The sequence below is a fragment of the Chanos chanos genome, chromosome 10, assembly GCF_902362185.1.
Source record: "Chanos chanos chromosome 10, fChaCha1.1, whole genome shotgun sequence".
Taxonomy (NCBI): Eukaryota; Metazoa; Chordata; class Actinopteri; order Gonorynchiformes; family Chanidae; genus Chanos; species Chanos chanos.
This window is the reverse complement of record NC_044504.1, coordinates 10,500,737-10,526,229: the sequence shown is the minus strand read 5'-3', so window position 1 is coordinate 10,526,229 and position 25,493 is coordinate 10,500,737. Positions and strand designations below refer to the sequence as shown.

The window sequence follows — 25,493 nt, the reverse complement described above, 5'->3', positions numbered from 1 at the left end:
TTTGTCAACCTCTAGAACACTGGAGGTGTGATAAGATTCAATATAGTGGAATGACCATCAGATATATTTGTCAGTTGCTGTAAAAAGGATTCAGCAGTATTTTTTAGCAGATGACATTGCTCTGATGCACTAAGTACATGGGCTACTGAAGCAAAAGATCATGTAAAGCATTTGATGTCTTCATCTTCTTCATCCTGTAGGAGATCTATTACACATGGTCTGTACCCATGGGGTGGTGGCAAGAATCTACAAGGGATCACAGATATTCCCTGCTTAGTCTCAAATGCCCATTTACAGTGTGTATCTCAGACATCACTGAACATGTTTCAAGACATGTGAATAACAATATACATTACAGTTTTGTTTTGTTTTTTCAACCCAGTGATAGTGGAGTATGTGCTGCAACAAAAGAAAATATAATGGCAGAGACCACCAAATATATTACTTTTGACCCAGTACGAGTCAGCATCCTAAAATTCAAGTCAGGAGCATATGCTAAAGACACAACAGCCAACAGATTCTCTTGTGCCTGTCCTGTCTGTATTTTCCATTAAATGAACCAGAGAACACCCAGGCAGAGGCCAGAGAGTCTAAAATTACAGTAAGAGCTTCTCTGTCTGGTGATCTATGAAAATTGGACTGCATGAAACTAGCATTTGGTCAAGCAGGTGAAACATGAAAGGCAGTAGGTACAGCTAACTCTCCTCAGGAAGTTCGTGTTCAAAGCATCCTCAGGGATTTTGGGCAAATTCATCTCCTGCTTTTGGGTAAGGTACCATGCTAACGTATATGGATCAGTGACTATATATGCATTTTTGTGTCTGAAAAATGAAAAGTGTTCCTTAATTATTTTTCTCAAAATATGTAAACAAATGTGTTAGATATATTGTGTGATGTCTCTTTTATGTCAAATGTTCATCATACCATTCTTTTGTTGAGATTTCAGGAATCTCAAGGTGATATAACTGTCCAAGCACACATTCAAAGCCAAGAAATGCTTTGAGAAGGCTTTCTCACAACTTTCTCAGTATTGCTCTCAATCACACAGCTTGGCATAATATTGTGTTTGACTCCTCAATAAACAAGAAATCATAGTGAAACACTCCTTCTAAGAATCCTCGTGTAAAAAACCATATCATATGACACTAAGCAAAAACCTTAGTGCCTGTGAATATGACCTCAAAAGAACACCAGGACATCGCAAAAACTTCAGGAAAGTTGGCATCTCAGTAGACTGCAGTGCAGATACATCTTCATTTCAGTGGAGAGCTGGAAACTTTTTTTTTTGGCAAGACCTACATATACATTCAGATTTTTCAAAAAAGAAGTGGATGGCATGATCATTAAGCATTCATTTCAATAGAGAAGAATTGTTTAGAGAAATACTTAGCAATTCTTCTCTATTGCCGTCAAAACGGTTTTCCATCAAAATGGTTTTCCCTCCATTCCAGGATGTGAAGTGGCCTCATAGAGCTTACATAAATAAAAATTTCTCATTGCATAAAGACTTTTTTGATCAACAATGACTTGTCTCTCTGTAACCGTCACTGGGCATGTCTTAAATCACAGCATGACCAGAGCCTTCCATGCTGAAAAGTATGTATGTAATTTTTTGCAGTCGCCCAAAAGTCAAACTGAATATTGATGATTATTTATCCTGATAAGTAATAGTTTTAAGGTACTTAGTTCAGCTCACATGTAGTATAACACATGATTCAATCAAAAGTCTATAAACACCTCAATCACAATCTTTTGATAGTCTAGAATTCTGTCTTGAGAATCCTTACAGTGCACTGTTGTGTAAACTGTATTTTGATGCTAGTGGTCTCCACCCTTGTGACTCATATTAAAAGTTTTTTTTTACAGTGCATACTGATGTGTTTCTTTACCAATTACTCTTTGATTTTACATAGAAGATGAAAATGATCTACATGGGTAATTAATTATCAGAATCCTGGGTCATGGTCAAACAGTGCATATAGCATTTTAAACTCACAAAGCAGTTCCAGTGTGCACATGTCAGAAAATACTCCATTTTTTTAGATTTTGTTTCTTTGTTTGCTTGTTTGTCCTCTGGGTAATTAGTTTTTTAAAAATATAAATTAAGAATTGAAAAGGAAATTCAATATGTAGTTTGGATATATCAATGATTACAGTTTTCTTAAACTGTATGATGTGCATGTAAAATGTATTATTTGATGTTAGCATATGATCTTACCACTTTACAGGAAAAGAGGAAAATTCTCATTAATGCCATTTGTAAAAGCTATAAAGACAGTGTGAATGTTATCATAAATGCACAATGTACATTCCTGATACATTTTCAATTGATTTTCTCAGTGCTTTTTTCCATTCTCAGAATCCAACTTCCTACTCTATTTGTAGTCCTCCTTCTTGTTTGAATACGCAATGGCAGACATGACAAATGAATATAAAATACTCAAGCTTTTGAAGACACAGTGCTTCCAGATGGACCCTCATCAAAGTGCTGTTACTTTCCTTATACTGCAAGCAACATCTTTGGGATTAAACCAGTCTTCTCTTATTACATGGCATCATTTTATTCACTTCACTAACAAGCCCAAAATGTTGTGTTTTATTTATTTATTTCTTATTTATTTCTTTATTATTCAGATTGACTACAGTCCAGGAGAAGCTTCTCCCTAAAGTTTTGATCCTCAGAAGTTAGGGTTGTCTCCCAAGTCAAAAACAATCTTACTTTTCTGCTTTAACAAATCTGCATTCAACAGACGCCTGGATTTCAGTGCATCTGCAGCTGAGCACGGATAAAAACTATGAGCCGTATAATTTACTACCACACAATTAATATTTGTTAGGATGCTGCCTTTACTATTTCACAGCTTGTTATTATGCTGATCGTTTTTTTTTCCCTCTCCTCAGTTTGTGACATTGCATAAAGTGAAATGTAGCATGAAAATGTCATTTATATGCAAATGACTCCTGAATGTAACTGCTGTTATCCAGTCTTTGGTACATGGTATCTTCTGTTTCTGGATAATCTTTCTTACTGTATTGGTGATATATGAACATGTAGAAATTCAGGTCTGTGACATTCACATTCCATATCACTAAACTGTCTGTCTATTAACCCAAGAAAATTACATTTCCTGAATTCAAGATTTTCTCAAACTTTCTAAATAAGGGTGCTTGAACGATCATTGAAATGAACTTCAACAAATGTAGGCCACACTAGAAGAATCATTTCCCCAAATCACAGCTATAAAACTTAAAGGTAACCTTTGACTCAGTCTTTTCTGTGGCTCATAGCTCAAAATAGAGAAATTCATGACGTATCTTGTAATTACTGCATCACACCTCCACCAAAACTGTCTGAATAGCACAGTTGTGTGACCTTTAGTAAAAGGTGTGTAATCAAGGCAGTGCTCAAGAAAGCTCTAAAGCTCAATAGACTAAATAAAGCTCCATAACACTACAAATAGAGTGTTTAAAGGTAGTTATGCTGCTCTTAAGAATGCTGTTAGCAGAGTTTGTTATTACTTCATCACTCATTACTTGGTCAGAGGAGTGAGCCCTCTTTGTCTTTCCCACAGTTGTTGGTAGTTTATTGCGGATTTGACCAGATCGCTGAACCTAGCGGCTGTGCTGAATTTCACTGATAGCACTGTGTAGGTTCTGATAAATGTTTTTATATAGAATTCATTATGATGATATCAAGAATTCTTTCTTTAGTACAGTATGATATCTTGTTAGTTTTGAAAAACAGAAATTTAACCTGAAGGTTGCATACAGTTTCCGCCAGCTTACTTAAGGCATGTATAGACGATAGTCATGCACGCAATGAGTATGTTATATAGTTCTATTTCAAGACATAAAAAGTGAATCTATGGCCAGTGAATAAATGCATTAATTCATCCACTTACCAAACCATTTCCTTGCCTCCAATTGCTGCAGTTGCAGTCTGTGGTCCTTTGCAGGAACCACAGAGCATATCCACCACTCTTTGGTTAAAACAAGATGATAATGTAACCACAATGGGCTCAAAAAAAACACTTCACTTTAGATGATGTGAAATAATCTGTGGGTCTTGAGATTATATTAGAGCAGTTTGACCTCCTTCTCTTAAAAGTGCATCTCTAAGTGCTGACAGAAACCCTGAGAGATGAAGAGAGAGTCGTCAGGGTCAGACTGGTCTTCTTGCTCTGACCTACAGCTCAACCCCAGTCACTGTGCAGTGATAGAACAGCAGAACAGGCTTCAGTCAATTCTGCTCTATGTCAAAGTGTTCAGTGCTGTGCCGTGTAAACAGAGATACTGCGTGAATTAGCTTAGCAACATAGGTCATTACCCTTATGATTGTGCGTGTGTGTGTGTGCGTGTGTGTGTGCGCAACATAGCCAAGGTTGTTCACACAAATATAATGGATAATTCTCCAATCTTGTTTTTACTGTGGAGCTATAGCAAAGCAGGGCTGATATGCATGAAGAATAAAATGAATAGTGAATTCAGTTACTGAATTCCACCATCCTTCTGGTGGAATAGTGTAATTCAGTTATGATGTATAGTGTTACCAGCATTATTCTACTGAAATTATCAGTAGTATCTAAAGCACAGGAGGTTCTCCTTTTCCTTGTTCATCCTATCATAATGGTCTATGTAAATTAAGCAGAACCCCCCTCACACACACACACACACACACACACACACACCCTCCCCTAGAACTGAAAAATTCTTCCATGATACAGGTTTTTCACATAGGTAATCTCTGCTTCAAGTTAGTTGTGCAGACGAGATGAGGTTGCCATGGCCACTAAAGCGAATTAGTCTGTAAGTAACTGTTTGCTCTAATCCCACTCATGCTGGTCTTGTCCTTGGATCTTACTTGCTGAGCACACCTCCTGGGTGGTGTCAAAGTAATATAATTACACTGCCACCTGCAGGAGGTATCCTCAGTGATTCATCAACAACAATAAATAAATAAATAGATAAATAAATAAATAAATAAATAAATATAAGACAGGAGTAGCTTCTCATGAAGTCACTGAGTTTCAAGGTTGTTAAAGCAATTCATGTTATTTTTGGAGCCAGGGCTGAAGATGAGTCATAGACTTGAAAGCGAGCTGGTGTATAGACTGTAGGAAACAGTGTGAAAGGCACAGGACAAGAGTCTATTTGGTTGTGTTAATGCAATTCAGTTGGGATAGAAATTTGTTTAAAATGATGATAACAGAGACCAGACAAAAAGTTCTGCCTGATCTCAGATAGGGCTCTAGGGATGTTAGGTGAGAGCTGTAAATAAGGTACAGTATAAATACCTGACAAAGACACCTCACATCAGAAGCATGACACAAATATATGCAATGGATCCATAGGGAGGTCCATTATACTAGCACAAACCTGCTTTCCACTCTTTTACAGACTGGTCTTAGTTAGTTGGCAAAAGGCTTTTGATACAGTCTGTGATTGAAGCCAGTACCCAGGTTTGATAAAGAGGGTGTCCTCAGCCTGGCTTCTTCATAGACACAAACCTGTCTGCATGAAGAAGGAAGAAGCTCAGCGTAATTACCTACAATGTTTCTAGGGACATCTGCTGTGCTGATAAGAGCTGCCCCGCCATCTATCTCTCTTAAAAATCAGCAGGTCCTTCAAAAGAGTTGGCCCCAGGGCCTGGCAGTGCCCAACTGGTGCAGGTCTGACAGATGTGATGGTAATTTTTAGAGGTGCTTCCAGAGGACCACAAAAAACTGTTTCTTTTTATTATGCTGCTGGACCAAAATGGGATTTTCTCTTTTCCTCCCTCTCGCTGCCTCTCTCTCTCTCTCTCTCTCTGTCTCTCTCTCCCTCTCTCTCTCTCTCTGTCTCTCTCTCCCTCTCTCTCTCTCTCTCTCTCTCTCTCTCTCTCCCTCTCTCTCTCTCTCTCTCTGTCTCTCTCCCTCTCTCTCTTTCTCTCTCCCTCTGTCTCTCTCCCTCTCTCTCTTTCTCTCTCCCTCTGTCTCTCTCCCTCTGTCTCTCTCCCTCTCTCTCTATGTCTTTCTCTCTCACCCCTTGTCCCTTCTTGAGCAAACAGATTTAGGGCCATGCAAGACATTAGCGCGGCTCAAGCGAGACTTAGGTTGCGCTAAGACTACTGTTGTTGTTTTAATATGCCCGTATTATTATTTGCATGGTAGCCTATCCATCACCATAATAGTAGAAATGACAATTACTCTTTGTAATTCATGAATCATAATGCCATGCAATAGTTTATGTAAAAAGAATCAGCATCAGGACAAAGGAAGGGGCTTCAGCACATCTGTGACATTATAATTTCCAACCATTCAAGATTCAACCTTGTAAGATTTTTAATCAAGCTTCCCCACAGCTATGATCAGCTATGATCTTCTATGTGCTTCATCTTTGTCCTAATGTCGACACTCACATGCTGCTCACCTTTCTGCTGTTGGAGGGGGAAGACATCAAATCATACAGTCTACTTCAGAGTTAAGCAAATAATCAATCAGTCCATTCTTAACCGGGCATTCAAGCAGATCCTTTTCATTCGACATTACAGCCATGTGATCTATTTTCATTTGTCTGAGTCCAGTCTGTAAACATCTTAATGTACTTTAATGCCCTGAAGGATCTCAGTAGCCATTTAACTGGCCAGTTCACCTCACCTTTCTTTTACACTTAAGCAACTTCAATGCAGAAAGACCTAGAAAAACAGAACTTTGACTTGCTGAAATAACGAGGCCACATTAACCACTAATTTAGTTTGAAATCTCTTGTGTGTACCAGAGGTAGTCCTCTGATATGACCAAACTCTTTGGGTCATTGGACACATTGTATAATCTTAATAGACATGGTACTGACATTAGCCAATAATGCTCATTTTTCAGCTGCATTCCGTTTGCCACCAAAGAAAAGACCAACTTTAGTAGGTCAGCAGGCTTAGCGTGGAAGACAGGGAAGGTCCACAGTGATTATCTTGATTCTCTTTTCCCCTGACATCCTCTTAACTGTGATAAATTGCTACAATAGGATGAAACTGTTTCCAAACAATTCTTGATGAATTTGCCCTGGCTTTGCTAAACTTTTAAAATAATGAATTGATTCACACTGCTGTGTCCTTAATCACTGTACCTTCGTAATGTTTTCGCTTTTGCAGTGGAAAGTTTTGCTGGAGAGTGCATTGATCTTTCAGCTTTGTGAATCACTCTTGAACAGACCTAATATATGTATTCACCCACATCTTGTACTTCATTCATCCTTCTGGTGGACCTCCATTGTCTTTTCACAGTTCCATATGCACACTGTGAGTGTACTTGTCCATTTTGTTCTCTCTCTCTCTCTCTCTCTCTCTCTCTCTCTCTCAACACTTCACTTTGAAGGACATTCTGTCAGTGTGTGAAAAGTGCCATTCCAATAAAGTGAATCCTTCTGCTTACCCCTGTCTCCATCTCTGGTTCTCCATCCTTTCTCTTTCTCTGCTGTTCCACACATGAGTTTTTTCATTCATCACTACCTATCCCTCTCTCTGTCTTTATATCGTTTGGCCTATCACATTTCTTCTCCTTCCAATTTTGGAATGTAAGAAGACCTGAATCCTTCCTAATGACTTTAGACGGCGGTCATCAGTCTGGATTAGAGAGAGCTGATGGTGGAAAAGTGGTCTCAGCCTGCCGCTTGTGACTTTGTGTTGTTTTTTTTTATGACCAGGCACCAGACAGCCTGCAAAAGTAGAGAGAGAGAGAGAGAGAGAGAGAAAGAGACGACCTGGGAGCCTGATTGCTCATGCACAGTGGCACAGGGCCCATTCTTCCTCATTCACATGCATTGGGTTAAGCTTCTTTGTTGAGACAGAGGCCTATGAGAATTCCTCCCCAACAAAATCAATTGTGGAGCTGTGGTGGCAAGGTGTCAATCGACAATATATATGTCATCGATTCAGGGGGGCTGTTGGACTAGTTAACCAGTGCATCAGGGGCCGGGGCAGGCTAAGCTGTTCAATAACACACAGCCTTCCTCTAACCCCAAGAGAGAAGGAGAGAAACAGAGAAACAGAGAGATATGAGGACTGAGTTATTTGTTTTTGTTGAGGTGTAAGGAACTCAGTAAAAGGCTTTCGAATTAACTATCGGTTTTGGATATGTATTGTATTGTTAGAAGTCTCAACGGTGTATTCTTCAATGTTCTTGAAATAATCAGAATATGTGAACAATTTACAGAATGTGACTGGTTTTAGTCTGTCTCCATTTGCTCTTTCTTTCTCTCAGTATGCATTGCATAGATTGCAGGGCATTGCTAACCACAACAGAAGTGAGTTGAATAGCCAAATATGAGCTAAATTGCACCACACAACATTGAGATGATAATTAACAGAATAAACACAGGCACAGACAATGTCTCTCTCATTTATGGCTCCAGACTGAATGTATTTTGTGATTTTTTTTGTTTGTCAAATGCAGGTAGAATTATTAAAAATAGGAACTCATGTGAATCATGGGTGATATCCTATTCAGGTATGACCTGTATGTGATTGGGCATATTCCTGCGGATAGGGCAGGATGTTGTGGGTGTCGCGCTGATCACATTTAGTGGCCAGTCAATGCAATGACCAGTAAAAGTGTAAAAGGTAAAAGTCACAAGTGAGATTTTTGACCATAGATCTTAATTTCTTTTACATACAGGACCTACAGGCCAGTGAACTGCTTGGCTGAAAATTCATTACAATGATCGAATGTCATGTTTTTTTTACTCAGCCATGTGATGCATAGATGCATAGGTAATATTTTCTAGAAGGGGGCACTTATTGATCCTTAGCTTATTTTGTATTACACAATGGAAAGCATGGAACCATCCTTTTAAACCATTTAGATGTGGTACATTAAATAAGATACCAGTAAAACTTCACTGAATCCCATAGCAGTAAAACTCCAATTTATTTTTTAAAAAAATGTGTATGTTATATATATGTATATACACACACACACACACACACACACACACACACACACACATATATACATATACATACATGTACACACACATATATATATACATTTACATGTATCTATGTATAAAAAACATGTGTGTTTGTGTGTGTATATATCTATGTATGTATGTATGTATGTATGTATATGTTTATTTATTTATTTTGATGGCCCGTTCTCTACTGTTTCTGTTGTTTCTCTTTTTGACATTCACATTTGCAGAACTGTACACTGCCTTGTACACACATCAGACCGTTTAGGAAAGTTCACTCTGATAACTCTAACAAGATAGACAAGACCTGAATGCATCTCTCAGAGGGAGATCCTGATCGTGCTGTTCCTTGCCATTTCAAATCCTTATCTTTCTAGATTTAGGATGAAGACAAGTCTTTTCTTATCCCTAAACAACTCCACTGGGTTGACCAGTAAAGTAGAAACATCACAGATATCTTTCTTTCCCTCCGGTCTCCACCACCACTCTCTTTTTCTTTTTGCCCACAGCTCCGAGGATTTCCCCAGCAGTTCTCCAAATAAATTCACAGAAACATTTTCACAGGAGTGACAGTTTAACCTCACTTGACAGTTGCACTATGATGGCTTAATGTTTTATGTCCCTGTGTGTTTGCTGTTGTCTGAAGGCAATATTTTCTCCTCCCTCGCTGGTTCGGCCCACTGTCGACCTTGACTGATGGGCTGTTGAACTGGGACGGACGATGGGTCGGTGTGAAAGATGGCCCATACCTGGGGCTGACACATCATTCAGTCATTCAGCCAGAGGAAATGCTCAATGTTAAACCCTATTTTAAACACTCCCGAGAAAACACATGCCCACAGACGAGCCGCCGGCAGACTGGGCCCCAGCTGAAGGGTTCAGATAAGGTTTACCCCCTAAAATGATTTTAAAAATCCTAAGCGTGATGGAGTTTATATTAAGGAATACTAAACAGCACTGTGATGGAGCTTTAAACAACCTAGGTCTGTTTTTAAATGAGTTCAGAGGTCAGTGTTAATTGTTGCACGTTTATATTTTGATATGGGGTGGTTAACGAGAGTGTTCCTCACAGGGCCTCACTTAAGGAGAACTGAAAGACAAGATTAAAAGAGGGAAAGCATTCACAGTTTTGTGGGGTGACACTAAATATTTCACCAGCCCGTAGCTGTGAAAACTAACAAATGTTTGACAGATTCTTTAAAAGCAGATAAAGCCTTCAGTTAAGTTGTGGGTGTAATTTCACCGTTATCAGGTATTCTCCTCTGGAAAATTGTTTTTAGTCCTGGACCAGGCTTAATCTGTCGAGAATATTGTCTAGAACATTGCGGTTTATAGTAACTAGGCTGTCAATCACAGTTTAGCATTCACAGGGCCCAATGCATGTTAATGTGGGCTGCACAAGCTCTCAGTCCTCCTTAGAGAGAAGGCTCATGCCAGAGGAAAACTGATGAGTGTGTAGAGTCCATATAGATTGGAAAACATGAAAACTTCTACTGCACCAATACAAGAGGTGTGCTGAAGACTGGTTTGAATTTGCCTCTATTAGTCCCATGAAGACACTTGATAATGTACTCTGACTGTGATTAAAGATTAGATTTCTTTTTTTATTACTGTTTGTTTTCATCATATACATTACATGGAGTATTTATTGCATATGTCTGTAATGGCTCAGTTCTTAACTACAACCACAAGATAAGGTCAGATACTCCTGACTTGTGCAGACTTTGAAATTTACCTTAATTGGCTCCCAGTTTAAAGGGGGAAAAAGTATTTATTTTCAGCTTTTTCTACACTGGACTTTATTTAAAAAGACAATATTATACCTTGAACATCAGTATGTTCAAATGATTAGTTTTGCCTACGCCACTACAATATCTTTTGAGACAGCTTGATGTGGTGTGCACTGCAGTCCATGGAGTGATTGATAGCTAGAGTCTGGGACTTGATCTTGGGACCAGCTCAGAGGAACTATTAATCTCCTGCAGGATGATTTCCAAGTATCACGCTAATTGACCATGTGTACTTTGATAAATGTGTCTTGGGAAGCTAGAGCAAGGCAGACATTCTGATACCATTGTGAGAGATAGAGTTTGTGGGCCCTTTACAGTGTCTTGTGTTCTTGATTTTGAACTAAAATGTGAAATCACAGCCACATGTCCCTCTTTGGGAGAAATGGAAGACGCTGCCTGTATGGTGTATCAAATATAAACACGGATTTTGTATTGTAAAAGAATCTGTGTATATATTATGTCTGAGATCCACTGCGAGGAAGAGTATTAACTTTGATTTATGGTGATAAAACAGGAACTCCTTTCATGGATAGCACTGAAGTGGATTTAAAAATAAATACTTGCTGTGTGTTGTGTGCTTGCTTAAGTGTATCCAGTTGCGGCTGTAATGTTAGTAACCCCTTTTGGGGCCACAGGACTGTTGGGAACATTCATGGATATCACATGACAAAGACTAAACTGTAAACATGCACAAAGCAACTAGTAGCTGGCTGTAGCAGATCTTTGGCTACGGTTGGGAGAAGCTCTATCCAAGGCAAAACACATGCACCACTTTACAGCATTAGTCATATTTGTGGCTTAAGAGCAAGAGCGCAGCATATTATGGTAAAAGACACATACAATGCTCTCCTAGCTTACCCTGGTTCTTTTTTCACTGTACCAGAACTCTCTCAGCTAGCAACAGAGGGGCCTCCTCTGCTAACGAAATTGAAACTTTTCTTTTGGTAATCAGCTTCCTTTTTTCTCTATGCTTTCTGGTGTGTGGCTCTCAACCTGTCATGTTGATTTTGGAGCCACTCATCCATTGTAGATAGTTTGCCCAGAGGAGACAGGCTCAGGCTGGTATCATTTGGGATGCCTTGCAAACATCAGGCAGAATGAAGTGACATGAGGTGAGCAGCGTACTGTATTATTATACATGTAGACAAGCTCACTCACTGCATCAGAACAAATCTCTTTCTATTCCTCCTGCAGTGGGGCTCTGTAATACAGATAAAACATCCTGTCATAGTTATTTTGCCAGATGTCATGGCTACAACTTGACTTGTGATTACATAACTTATTGTGAAGACTTCAAATTTCCTCTTGATGTGGTGAAATATCGTGTGATGGCCTCGATTTCTTTTTTTTTAGTCTGTTTGTTTTTGTGGAATCTAATTGTAAGGGACTAGAAAATGTATAAGTAATGGATATTTCCCTCTGATTGCAAGTTTGGACATTTGTTATTGCCTTTCAACACCATCGCCATGCAGTCTTCACACTGTGGTGGCGGGTCATTTTTGATATGTGACTGAACTTTGTGACTGAAGCATATTCTAAAACCTGAAACACTGCCACACAACTGAATGGAACTGTGCTGTTCTTTTTTTCCAGCATCAAATCATTACTTTAAGATACCACATTCTCCTCAGCATCACTCATTTTTCCGTATGAATTCTCTCTTTCTCAGCTCACTCTTAAACTGCTCAAGCCGTGAGCGAGATCTATTTTGGTCAATATAATCACAGTGGTATTCCTCTAGTGCCAATACTGAAAAATCAGAACCAACATTGGCACCCACTGAGAGACATCCCCCATCTCTGTTCAAAATGATATGCCATTTCCGCCAGCTGCTCAGTGGCAGGATGGTGACGGATTCCGGTCATGAGTGAGCAAAACGGTTGCAAGCAGCACCACACAGAGGTAATACCATCATCAAAAATATGAGACAGGATCCTGCTTTTCATATTTCTGTTGAGTTTTAGTGGTACATTAGACATGGTACAAAATACAGGCGTGCCCCACAGTTTCTGGAACACCATAACTTTCCCCCAGAAAGCCCTGAAAATGATCATTTTGGAGGTCCTTGACAATAAAATTTTAAAACCTGTTTGTACCTGGTGATATGATCCCATTGTGTCCATTATTACTGGGTTTGCCAGAAATAACAGACAAAAAATATGCATGTGTAAATATATATTTTTTTAAAAATGAATATATATCAAAACTATGAATTCCAAAAAAGGTTATTGTTGCAATGTTTCCTTTGCTTTCAGGCAGCTTTGCCTCTACACAGCATATGTGCACAGGGGTATAATATTTCTTTTGTGTTATTGCAAGAGAGACGCAGTGCAGTGCCATGCTGAGCAGAAGTAGGCATGTTCATGTTGTACAATGTCTCTTTAACTGTGAGTGGTTTGTGATGTCAGTATTATAAGTGCTCTGCATTATGTAAAGTGTTGAACACATAGACCTATGTGTCATGTAAAGAGGCTCTTCTGCATGATGCTAATCAGAAGTATAAGTGGTGTGGCATTTGTTTCCAGATTGTGTATTCATATATGATGCAATTAATCTAGTTATGTTATACATATTCCAAGTGACAGCATTCTCCATGGCTAATTTATTGTACTCCACAGTGCCATAGTAAGACTTTAGTGTTCAACCAACACTGGAGCACTAACAAGACCCCAACCCCACTCCACTGCAACACTCTCCTCCACAATCACCACAGGGTATTTCACATATTGGCTGGAGCCATCTGATTGGAGGATATGAACACAAAAGGGCATATCGGCCCTCTCCTTTTGTGGTCCTAATTTGACATAGACAGTTAAAGGTTTCAGCAGACATCCCCAAATAAGGAAGTCACTGACCCTTAGAGTCACTGGGGACTACACTCTCCTCCACTCTAAGGACCTACGAAGGCTCCTGGTGGATTTCATTCATTATTGGAGAGACAGGGTTTTTTGAGGACAGAGAGAAAGAGAGCTAATGAGGTCAGCGTATCAATTACTGTGACTTTTTGTGTGCTATGATTTTCTATCTCACACTTTTTAAAATTTAATCTTATATTAAAGTTATGAGGGTGTACGGTGACGCAGTGGGTAGTGCTGTCGCCTCACAGCAAGAAGGTCCTGGATTCGATTCCCTGCCAGGTGACCAGTGTCCTTTCTGTGTGGAGTTTGCATGTTCTCCCTGTGTCTGCGTGGGTCTCCTCCCACAGTCCAACGACATGCAGGTCAGGTGAATTGGGGACACTATATTGCCCATAGGTGTGAGTGTGTTTGTCTGTGTGCCTGCTCTGCGACGGACTGGCGACCTGTCCAGGGTGTTTCCCTGCAATGAGCGCTAGCATAGGCTCCAGCACCCCTCAACCATAATTAGGAGAAGCGGCTTTGAAAATGAGTGAAGGAATGAATGAATGGATTAAAGTTATGTCCATTGAACTCAGCCAAAAACAGAAATACATAACATTTAGGATGAGACTTATGTTTTGAAAGTGAACTGTTTCATCATCTGACATCCTAAAAGTCCTATTTTAACAATACTACAATGTATCTCCTCTTCACAATTTCAATGCTGAACACACAAAAGCTTCAAGAGAATCCATATTTGTAAAGCTGTAAGCTAAAGTTTTGATCAGCACTATGGGGACTGCTGCTATAGCCAAAAAGTTTTTAGTCTCACCTGGTCCTGGCTCAGGACTATAATGGGAATAGAACAAGTCAACATGAGTTTTTACACCCAGATGCTGTATGTCAGCAACATTCGCTAACAGAGCTTAGAGGGGAGGGGTGGGTATCAGCCATATCCACTAATTAAGAGTATGGTCTGTATGGTTACAGTAGTGTTCACTCAAAAAGAAAAAGAAGGCAAAATCTTGTAGGGAAATATACGTTTAAGTTCCACCAGTCGAGAGGCTTGAGAAGAGGAAGCATCCAAACCATATTCTCACAACGCACCAAGCCCATTCCCAAAGTGCTAGGGATGTGTAACACTCAACCATCAGCAAAGAAACAGGAATAGGGTAATGAGCAGCAACTGCCAAACAGGCGTTCAAAGCAACAAGGGACGGCTTGTCTGTACAGGTAGTGATTTTCAAACGATTTGAAGGGCAAAGAATGACTTGCCTTGGCAGCCAAAGGCCCAAATGTATTTCAACAAGGCAGTTAATCACCTGTTGTCACAATGGACCCTAATCAGTTGCAAGAGAACAAAGGACAGCTCATCCTGTCAGCTAGCATGCTTCAAAAACAGAAAGGCCAGACCTCCTAATTAATATGCCACACTAAACTAACTTATTTGATTCACCCACTATCTAGCTATCTTTGTTGCCAGACAAGCCCTAGAGGTTTTGAGTGACCTAAATGCCTTCCTCTCTTAAACTGAGCATACAATTACAGAGCTGATTAGTTGCCATGCCCAGCTGTCCTGTGTTTCTGCTGCATTTCCTAGATCTTTCATTTTTTAAAGGCCCAGACTCACCCACAGAGCTCTCCTATAAGACACAGGTGAAAGCAATTAGTTCAATTATCAGGTAGCACAGCAGTAGCGACGGCTGGCTGCATCAAGCTTTACATAGCAAGAGTATTTATAGTGCTGCTAAGAGGCGCGGCATGCCTGTTCGCATGACAATCACTTCACAAATGATTTTTGTTTTACTGTACTACTTTTGATTCCTTCTTGAATTATTCTTGTTTTCACTGGCCTGGTAAATACAGATGTTTTCTGGGTTGGTACAGAGCGAATGGCAGCTATATGTTGCCCACTGGGTGTTTGGGTCTATGGGCTACAGTATAATGCTAGCTTCCATCATGATCTTTGTAATGTTCCACTGGATAAGTATATGATATGTGCTACTCTGAGGCAAAATTCTGTGAAGTGAAACAACTAAAAATTCAACCCCTTACATGAGGACATCTAATGTCAGTATCTGTCAAGGTCATGAAAAAGTCTTCTTCCAAGGTAGCGTTAGCATACACATATTACCTACTATCACATATACATTATGCATTGGGGTTTTTTTTTTCCTCCTGTCAAAACCTCTGTCTCTTTTCAGAGAAATATATCACCAGAGAGATTCTGCTTTTGTCTCCTGCTGTTAAGTTCAGAAAGTTTGCCTTCAACTTACTGGATCCCTGTGTGTGACGGCTCTTAGAAGCAGTTGAGAGGTTGGGAGAGAAGCCGTTAATAATTTATGATCGCCTCAGCTTTTCAAAGCACTCAAGCGGTCCTGCTCCTCGTTTCCCCCTGACATTTAATTTGTCTGAAATTCAGCAAAGCATGCAGTCTGATTATGGTGCTCGTCGGCACGTGGACGTGCCATGAGCTATCCTCACACACACCATCACACATCATTTCGGAGGATGAAGAAACACTTCGATACGTCTCCCCCCCCTTTCATTGGTAGATCAAAAAATTAATTACTATTGTTCCATGGTCTGAGAATTGGCCTTTACCACCATGAAATTTTGATGCTGCATCTATTGTGAGGTTGCACCAATCCAAAACGTTTTATTTAAGGTAAGAAGAATGCTGTTATGATGATTTGGAGCTTTGCATGCAAGACATGGTGAGAGACTCTAACACTGTAAAGCCATAAAAATTTCATGTATCTTTCACTAATAATATTCTGACTTACAATGGAGAAAACCTGCACACATGGAACTTCTTTCACTGTACCCTGCAGTATAGAAAAACAGAACTACGCTGCTACAAGACACCAGGCTTATAGAAGGAGCTATGTGGATGGGTAATGTACTGTAGTTGGTAAATATCTCCAAAACCCTGTACTCAAAGATCCATCTTACATGATATTTTTGCTCTGTGCAAACACAAACACACTTGATTTGCCTAATAAATGACAAAAAAGAGGGTGAGAGGGAACCAGTATTCAGACTCTGAGAAATGTTCAGCTGTATTGTCTACAGTTGGTCTAGTATCAACATTTCATTTGTAGATTATTAACCTGTATGTATTGTACAATAATTTGTAGTTATATTTGTTAAAACGCACTTACTGTTCTGAGTTTAGAGAATTCCATTTTGAATTTATTTTGGTATTTAAGTTTTTGCTCATTCACTTCGTGTTTTGAGAGCTCCAGAGGTCTCAAAAGGTCTCCATTAATATAAGACAAAACACATACATATTGACTGGGTATATTCTTTGGGTTAAACACAGGGTCAGTAGGAGCTACTGATATTGAGTGTATGCATGTTGTGTTTTGAGATCCTTGTTTAAGGTTTTTTGGTAAATATTTCGATTTTTTTATTTGATTTTGTTCTAAGGTTTTGCTGAATGATCCCAAAGTTCTTAGTATTGCACTTATAGCTTTCAGAAGATGGCATATTATCTCAACCACAGTGTTAAACTTTTAAGAGAACCTGACACACACTCAGAAGTGAACTGAGGCTGAGTTCAAAAAAGGAAGCAATATAAGAATCTCAATACTGCCCCCTAGAGGTGATCTAAGGTAGTTCAGAAGACTGAAAATGCAATTCCTATGGACCATTATTTTTTTTCTCAGCTCATTTAAGTTCTCCTGTTAAGGAGTACAAGACATTCTGACATTTGACATGAGCAAACTGAGAAAAAGTGTTGCAAGACGATCTAGTATACTTGTACTTTTGACTACTGCACACTGAAAATGCACGTTATCATAAACTCTGGGTGTTATGTCAGTTACTGCTTGTAGACACTGTACTTTCTGTGTTATGTTATGAATTTAAAAAAATATAGAATTTATAAGGTTGAGGATACATAAAAACAAGTATTTACACCACAACATATTTGGAAATATGTAACAAGTGTGCTTGATAATCATATGGTTTGTGTTAGAGTATGTGTGCTTGCAAATTGCTTGGTTTTAGTGCTCTGGTGGTAATTTAGAAAAACATCACGCAGGTGAGAAATGTCTCATGTGGCTGTGACTGTGACTTTGAGAAAGCCTCTGATGATGGCTTGGCAGTTTTTAAATGCCACGCTGGCATGCAGCATCTTGATGCCAAGTGCCGTGGGCTTGAAGGTCACCTCTCTTCTCATAGTCTGCCCTGGCTGCAGAAGGCACATCCTATGACAGAACAACAAAGATTGTGTGTGCGTGTGTGTGTGAGAGAGAGAGAGAGAGAGAGAGAGAGGGCATAAAGGCAGACATAATTCATCTTGGTGTTGACATGTTTTTAAGGGACCTTAAGTGTCTGCCAAATTCTCTGAATTGCGTGAAATGGTCAAACCAATGTTTCACATGTTAAAGCAAACACGACCTTTTTATATGTTCTGAATTCACACTATGTTGGATTTGGCATTGGACTGTTAACAAAGAACACACATTGCCTTTCCAACTAAATGTTACGGCATAAAGAGTGTGATGTTTTTAATTGACACAGGTTTGCTTCGGAATGTTTTTTTTCTCTCTAGGCACTCTTGCTGCCAAATCTTTGTTTAATCTTTTTTTCTAAATGGGTTTACATCAATCAATTATGTGTGTTGTTTAAAAGAACTGATGCATGTAATAGGTAAATAAAAAGCAGTAAATAAACGAAAATAAGTGAACTGCCAGTTTTGTTAGCTCAGCTCATTTGGAACAAAGTAAACTTTTATAGTAAATATTTGAGAAATGAGACCCAAGGTGAAGTGATGTAGGTGGTAACTGATTTGCCTCAAACTGTTGGCCCTGGAGTGAGAAATCAGACGATCTATGAAGCAAGCCAAAAGCCAACTGACAGTCCAATTGCCAGGACATCTTTTGAAGGCAGCAGGTTTATCCACTGCACTGCCCTTTCATATCCCTCATTTTAATTTATTCCTACCACTTTCAGCATCTGCACCAGATCCATATCTCTTCACCGATCAGAAACATCACCCATTATTGCATAGCAGTTAACCAGCCCCTTTACTTGAGTAATGGCAGTTGGTCATGCCTAATACAGGAAGCCAAGAGCCATTTTCTCAGAATTTTTCCAGGAAAATTGAGGGTAAACATATTCTGCTTGCTGTAAGAAATTCTAAACTGCAGTGCTATTGAAAGTGGTGTCGTTAAGGCTAAAACACACATTTTTTATGTCCTCCAAAAAAGTCAAAACCTGATGTTTCAGAGACTGTGACAGATACCAAGTGTTCTAACAATGATAATGCTCCCCACAACCAGAAACACCATTGCCATAAAGTTGATCGGTAAGTGATAACAGTGGGTTGTGACATCTGACCTCTGAAAGTCATGGACTTTGCTTCATAAACAGGTGACAGACTGTCAGCATCAGAGTGTACATATATGAAAGCATGTGTGTTCGCCAGTAATGATGGCTATAAGAAGATAAGGTTTGAATATCGTTACTACTTACTTGAACTGGATTTGTGTCTCAGTCAAACCTGAGCCTTCCACTATCAACACAATTCCAGTTAGGGCCATCCCAAGCATGTTGGTGAAGCTAATAACGGCCATCTGTTCCTGGTTCCTGAGCACTCTGTCTCCACCCGTGACCTAGGATCAATCATAGTTCTCTCGTCAATATAAAAGTCTCAAAGACCTGCTGAAGAAGGCTGTAATTTTTTTTTTATGCTTAATATCCAACAGTGGAAGTGTCCTCCTAAAACCTCTATTGAAATCTGTGGGGTGTTGACGTTGAACTCCTCTGATGCCAAGGCCCGCTCTTGTGTCTGTTCGTCTTCGATAACCACCGCTGCATTCACCAGACAATCTCCACCCAGCACATGTTCATACCGACAATGAGGAATCTGATGCTTGATGGCAAAAACTGCATGCATGAAATTAGATTATCATGAGCCTTTTCATTGAGTTTTTATGAGAAATGTCTGATGCAAAATTATAGGAAATGTGTACAATACAACAATTATAACTGCGCAGTTACAAAGACAAAGAACCATCCAATCACATGAACTTGACTTCCTCCTAAAATGCATAGACAAGTTTTGCCAGCATGTTTCATTGTAGTTTATGTTGTAAAGTTGATCGACATTATGGCAACTGAATTACTGAATTACTGAATTACTCAATTAATTGTAACATTTTTTAACCCCATATTTGGGTCAATAAATCCTACTTAAAATGATATTTCTCTCCACATGTCAGCCAAACAACTAAACCCAGAATGAGTTTTTATTAGACATGGTACTTGATGCATCACCTTGACCAGGTAAAATGCGTAGTCGGTTGTGCACTTCCCAAAAAGTGTGCAGAGCAGTGCCATTATATTCTTTGGCCTGGGCATTGACGTGTTCCCTGAGGACTCTGGGGCTTCTGCCTCTGTTTGTCAAAGTGACTGACATCATAATATCCTCCCCAAACACAGGCACTCTGTCCAACTGCAGCGAAACTGCCAAACTTTGGGTTGTTCCTTCAAAAAGTTTAGAGGGAAGCTATCTGTTTTTTCAATCAAACATTAGGAGTTCCAGTGTCATAAATGTATTCACATCCACGATAAAGATGAACAAAGAGGCTGAAAAATACTTCTATATATTGATATTTACTCGTTCATATGTAGTCAGTAGCTTGAGTGTGAATGAAGTAAGGCTACATGCAAATATATTTCCTTACAAATGACTTATAAATAACAAGAATCAAAATATAAGACAATACGGTAAGACACAGAGATGAAATCTCTATAACCAACCTTGTCTGCATCCTGCATGAAGTGACTGACCATCTGTACCAGTAATGAGACAAAAAGAACAGCATTTTCTCATATGTTTAAAATGACCAAAAAATCCAGAGACTGATATTCATTCAGTGAGTATTTGGATTCAACGGGTTATTTTAAAAAGAATCAAAAGTTGTTACTCAACATATGTATCTTATCCTCGTGGTAAAAACAATCAGACAAAACGCTTGAAAAACGCTAAACATGCGCTGACTGATGATATATAATGCTACGTGACAAAACACTCTTTTTTTCATTCATAAAAACCTTCCTCCTCTCTCACCATTGACACATTTGTAAGAGCATATGAGGCTTTGGGGTTCATCAGAACCCACTCTCTTTGTGTAGATATGAGAACCCACTCGGTTCCTGTCTATGCTCCTTCCCACCATGACACCATTTTTCACCATGACCGTGAGCACGTCTGCATTCACAGAGGCATAAATGAAAGGGGCATCATAGGGCAGGTTGACACTTCGTCTTCTGATGCCTCTCACGGGACAAGGTCCACAACAGTACTTCCCTACGGAAACAGAGCAGGAATATATGCATTCAAGCCTACAGAGCCTAATTTTTGCACCTGTATTATTACAAAAGGAATGATTTCAAACATGTGCTAATAAATCACTTTTGTCTTTTTGCGGGTATGATAATATGTATAAGACTGCTGGACAGTGACAACAGATATTACATAGCCATATACTTGATGGCAGGTAACTCCTTGTGCTCTGAGACAAAGTGATCACTTGGATGGCAGAATAATCAGGGCAAATTCTGTGATGTTCAGTTCATCAGTTGGTAAAGCGATCTTTCACCTCTACTTTTCTCCTGTGGTGTTGGGTCCAGGACCTGCCAGCCATCAAACTCTTGAACTAAGTCAGGACGGGACATCCAGCACTCGCACCACAGGTGGAAATTCCTATGTCATAAAATTTCCATAAAAGCTTTGCCTTACATGCTGATTGTCTGTTACAAATCATGGCTTTAACTGTTATTCTGTTGAAGTCAGATGACCAATGAAATGAATATGTGTTTGTTGAAGAAGCTGGCCTTTGATGCCTTCATGAAAGAACACTCACCATATACTGTCTCTAGAGTGGTGCAACTTTTCTCCTTTGTCAGTGTAAAACTCCTCAATCACAAGGTTCGCATTGGTGTCATGTGCTGAGTTGAAGATGGTGACAACCCGACATGGAATTCCAAACACCCTCATGACTGAAGCCAGGAAAGGACCAAAACAGGGTCATTGAGAGCCCTGCTGAATATTTAAGCTGAACAGATGCAATGACCTCTTCACTGAGTTTACCTGTGCACATGACTGAGGCAAAGACCCAACATTGTCCATAGCACACTGGGCTGAAATGGGTTTTGGCCCAGAGCTTCAGGATCTCCACACTCCCAGTCCAGTCTGATGGGTTTACCCCATTGCCATAGGTTCCAGACCAGTTCCCTTTCAATACACCTCTATCATCCTCACTATTGATCTGAGAATTCATGAGAATAAGCTGTGTTAAAAATGCCCAGTGTGTTGACAACACTACATAACCATAGTGTAGTATGTTAACACAGTCCTTCAGCACTGCAACTGAAAACAGATTACTGATTCACCAGACCCAAATGTGAATATTACAACAGAAAACATACTGTGATTTCTATGCTGTTGAAGGTAAATGCTCTTAAAACGGTAATGATCAAGCTGTGGGTGTGAAGCAGTTTCTTTAATTCAATCTAATCTTAATTTTTCATTTGTGTTATCCATCAGAATACATTTTTAGAGATAGAAGATACCTCCCGATTCCTAAATTACTGCTGCTTTTCACAATTCAGTATCCCCAAACCTTTGATTAAAATGTGCGGGGAAAAGATATCGTATTTATTATATGAAAATATTCTAAATAGTAAAATGAACAACATACAGTAGAGAATTATGTTAATCATCAAGTGACGGGATTTAGCATTGTGCATGATGTGTTTTTACCATAGGTAATTCCATTCTCTTACACTGAGAAGTTGATGTTTTTTCACACAACTTGCTGAACACTTGTTCAGTATCATGTTTCTTATATTCATTATTTCATTTCCAGTGATGAAGCAAAAACAAGTGACATGAGTTCAAACTGGTCCAGTTTCTTATAACCATAGACAGTGTGGACTTGTGAAATGTTTTGGGGATTTTGGTGAAATGCCTGTTGTGTAACCTAAACCTACAGTCGTGGTGCAAAATATAATAAATTGATCTGTGTGCAGATTATGTGTCAAAGATATAAGCATGAAATTTGGGGAGATCTTAACTGTTCCTTAGATGACTCCTTTAAAAAAAAACAAATTAGCTGATGGCTAACTATATCATTAAAATCAGGTGACTGAAGCGTTTGTTAAATCAGTAATAACTGATAGTCTTCAGCGACACCCAGAGGATGACTGTGTAAATGCACGTCAAAATTCATGGACTATCTGATCACAACACAGTTCAATACAAAAAGTAATACAATGGTATATCAGTTGGATTTACACTGTATGCAGTTCATGAACACTTGATTCAAAGACCGATAATCTTCACACTTTTAAAGGTGGACTACACTTACCATGGCACACACCACCCTGCTAAGATAGACTGGGTCAGATCTGTGGACATAGTCCCGTAGTGAATGTTCACTGTGCTGAGGACTGATTTGCAGGAGGTTCAGACAAATCTCCAAGATCTCTCCATCATACTATATTTAAGAAGGACGGGAGAAGTGAAACTCGGGTTGATAAAAAGATGCCCTGGCTTATTCCACATAAGAGAATCTACACCGAACAGACAACTAAGAAGTTTCAAGGTTTGCTCCAGTCCTCTGATCTTCTTTCTTTCAGTTTGAGTGAAACAAATCTGTCATACCTGACCAAATGACCAAGGTCGCCGAATGACATTATGAGGGGTCCCAACATATAGAATACCAGTATCATTTTTCACATATTCCTCCCTCTGCTCCTCAGAAGGAATGTAAACAGTATCATCTGGAAGACATCAACAGGCGGCATTCAGTGATACTCTGAGTTGACATAACAGATGCAGTCTACTGCAGAACTCCTTACGCATCTATTTGCCATTTGTGGACAATTTTAGTGTTGATGAAACACACTCACATGGATGCCATGGATTGTAGAGCAGGACAAAGTGCCCGATAACATACACATGTTGGCCACTTGAATTCAGCGTGTGAACCTGAAGGTCATAGAGGCCCAGAGGGGCCTGGCAGGAGGTACAGATGTTGACCACCACTGATCTGGGGTATATCTCCCCTGGATGAATCCACGCAGCCCAGTTGGCACTGCATCCATTTTTAGAAATGACGCTATGAAGCTCTACTGCCAAGTCACCTATAGCAGATACATTTCAGCAGCCCAGCTAAGTGAATCAACATTAATTAAATCAAATTCCTTTTTATGATGAGTTTTCACCGTTTCGCTGTAAAAAGCCAGCCAGCGCTATGAAAGATGCAATATCAATAAGGCTTATTTTCTTATCTGCAGTGATTAATTACATATAGGCTTGGTATTGTTTAGGCGCTATAATGAAGTAGGATCAGATCAGCCAGATATGAACTTGCAGATTTTACCATTTTGAAAGGAGAACCAAGAGCTGAAGATTTAGTCTTAAAAAACAGAGAGACAGAGTACCTAGTGACACATGGAAAATTAAGGTGTCTCTGACTGGGTCCAAGCTTTGGTCCTGAAAGAGGAGTTTGATTTTAAAAGGTTGTCCTCTCCGTACCACCAAGTGTTTGGAGCTCAGTCCAAGAGTGTTATGGGTTTTATGGTTTTCATCTGCTTCCAAACTGACATACTTCAGCCTGAGTCCTGTTTAATAAACAGAAATTACAGATACATTCTCTAGAACAAGTCTGGCTTTTGACAGATTATTAATGTAACTAAACAGGATTTCAGTGAACACTGTGAGCAGGTCCCTCATATGACACTGACTTGAGTCCTCTGGTCATCTAAACTCAAAGTGTTGTTTTGTTTTATATAATGTGTCAGACCCATCTCTGGAGAGTTAACAGAGTTCTAGACTACCCCTCTCCTCACTGTTTGTTAGTGTTTTTTCAAAACATGAAGAGTCCTGTGAATTATTTATTTCCGTGTGTCATCTGTTCCCCACATTGTCTATGTTAAAAAATTGGTTTTTACATGTTCTGAAAACATTAAAGGAGATTGGGAAAGCATAAAAATACATGGAATGTCTGGTATTGTGCCATTAAGTTGTCTTTTCCCTCCAGTATAACAGCCAACACAAACACTTGTCATTAGCACTGCGTGTCCGACACATCTGTGTATGTCTGGAATGCGGTCTCTCATACCAGCGTTGTCTTATCAGATCTCATCTGAACAGGGTCAGGTCACAGCAAACCAATCTGTCCACTTTTTTTTTAAATGTATCTTTCAGCGTGGCCTTGATGAAAGGCAAGTATCAGGTTTGTAAAATCAGTGCTGTCATACTGTAAAAATCTGTGAAAATCCACAGATGCATTTCAACCCTGACTAAAGCTTTTGTTTGTTTAGTGATGTAGTAACAGGATTTAAACTTGTGAATTAAATGAAACTTATTCAAAAATTAGACACACTTACAAAGAGTGGCAGAGCAGTGTTATATTCTAAAGGCCTTAATGAATTCTGTTGTGTGTGTGTGCGTGTGTGTGTGTATATATATATATATATATATATATATACACACACACACACACAGATATATATTTATTCTTTTTTTTTTTTTTAGTGAATTTCCAAGTAATGTAGACAGTGACTGCATTCCTTGTCCCAAATCTAAACTGTTTCTACCAAACACTTAAATGCTTCAGCAGCAAGCAGAAACGATAGAAATATGTAATTCTGCTACGTAGTATTATCAGTCATGAGAACATTACCATTTTACCACGCAGAACTTTTATAAAATTGCCACAATTTGTTGATTATTTAATATGATTTTATATATATATATAATATTTGTGTGTGTGCATGTATACAAACAGAGGAAAAGAGAAACAGACTCACCTCTAAGCTGTTGAGCTGTCCTCTGCAGAGGAAACATGCCTCTGTCTCAACACAATACTATTTCTCTTACATGCACATGTACACTCTC

At 39.2% G+C, this 25,493-nt stretch overlaps 1 protein-coding gene across 1 annotated transcript; it reads right to left on the bottom strand.

Annotated features, from left to right (window-relative positions):
* Positions 1 to 17,630: 17,630 nt before the first annotated feature.
* Positions 17,631 to 24,400, bottom strand: LOC115822780 (protein-glutamine gamma-glutamyltransferase 5-like). Its single transcript, XM_030786699.1, has 13 exons — positions 24,397 to 24,400; positions 24,035 to 24,214; positions 23,501 to 23,734; positions 23,253 to 23,371; positions 22,957 to 23,085; positions 21,678 to 21,855; positions 21,451 to 21,586; positions 21,187 to 21,290; positions 20,655 to 20,894; positions 19,859 to 20,068; positions 19,308 to 19,468; positions 19,083 to 19,194; positions 17,631 to 17,764 (listed from the first exon to the last, which is right to left on the bottom strand). The coding sequence occupies exons 1-13, from the start codon at positions 24,398 to 24,400 to the stop codon at positions 17,631 to 17,633; spliced, it is 1,941 nt and encodes a 646-aa protein (XP_030642559.1).
* Positions 24,401 to 25,493: the final 1,093 nt, after the last annotated feature.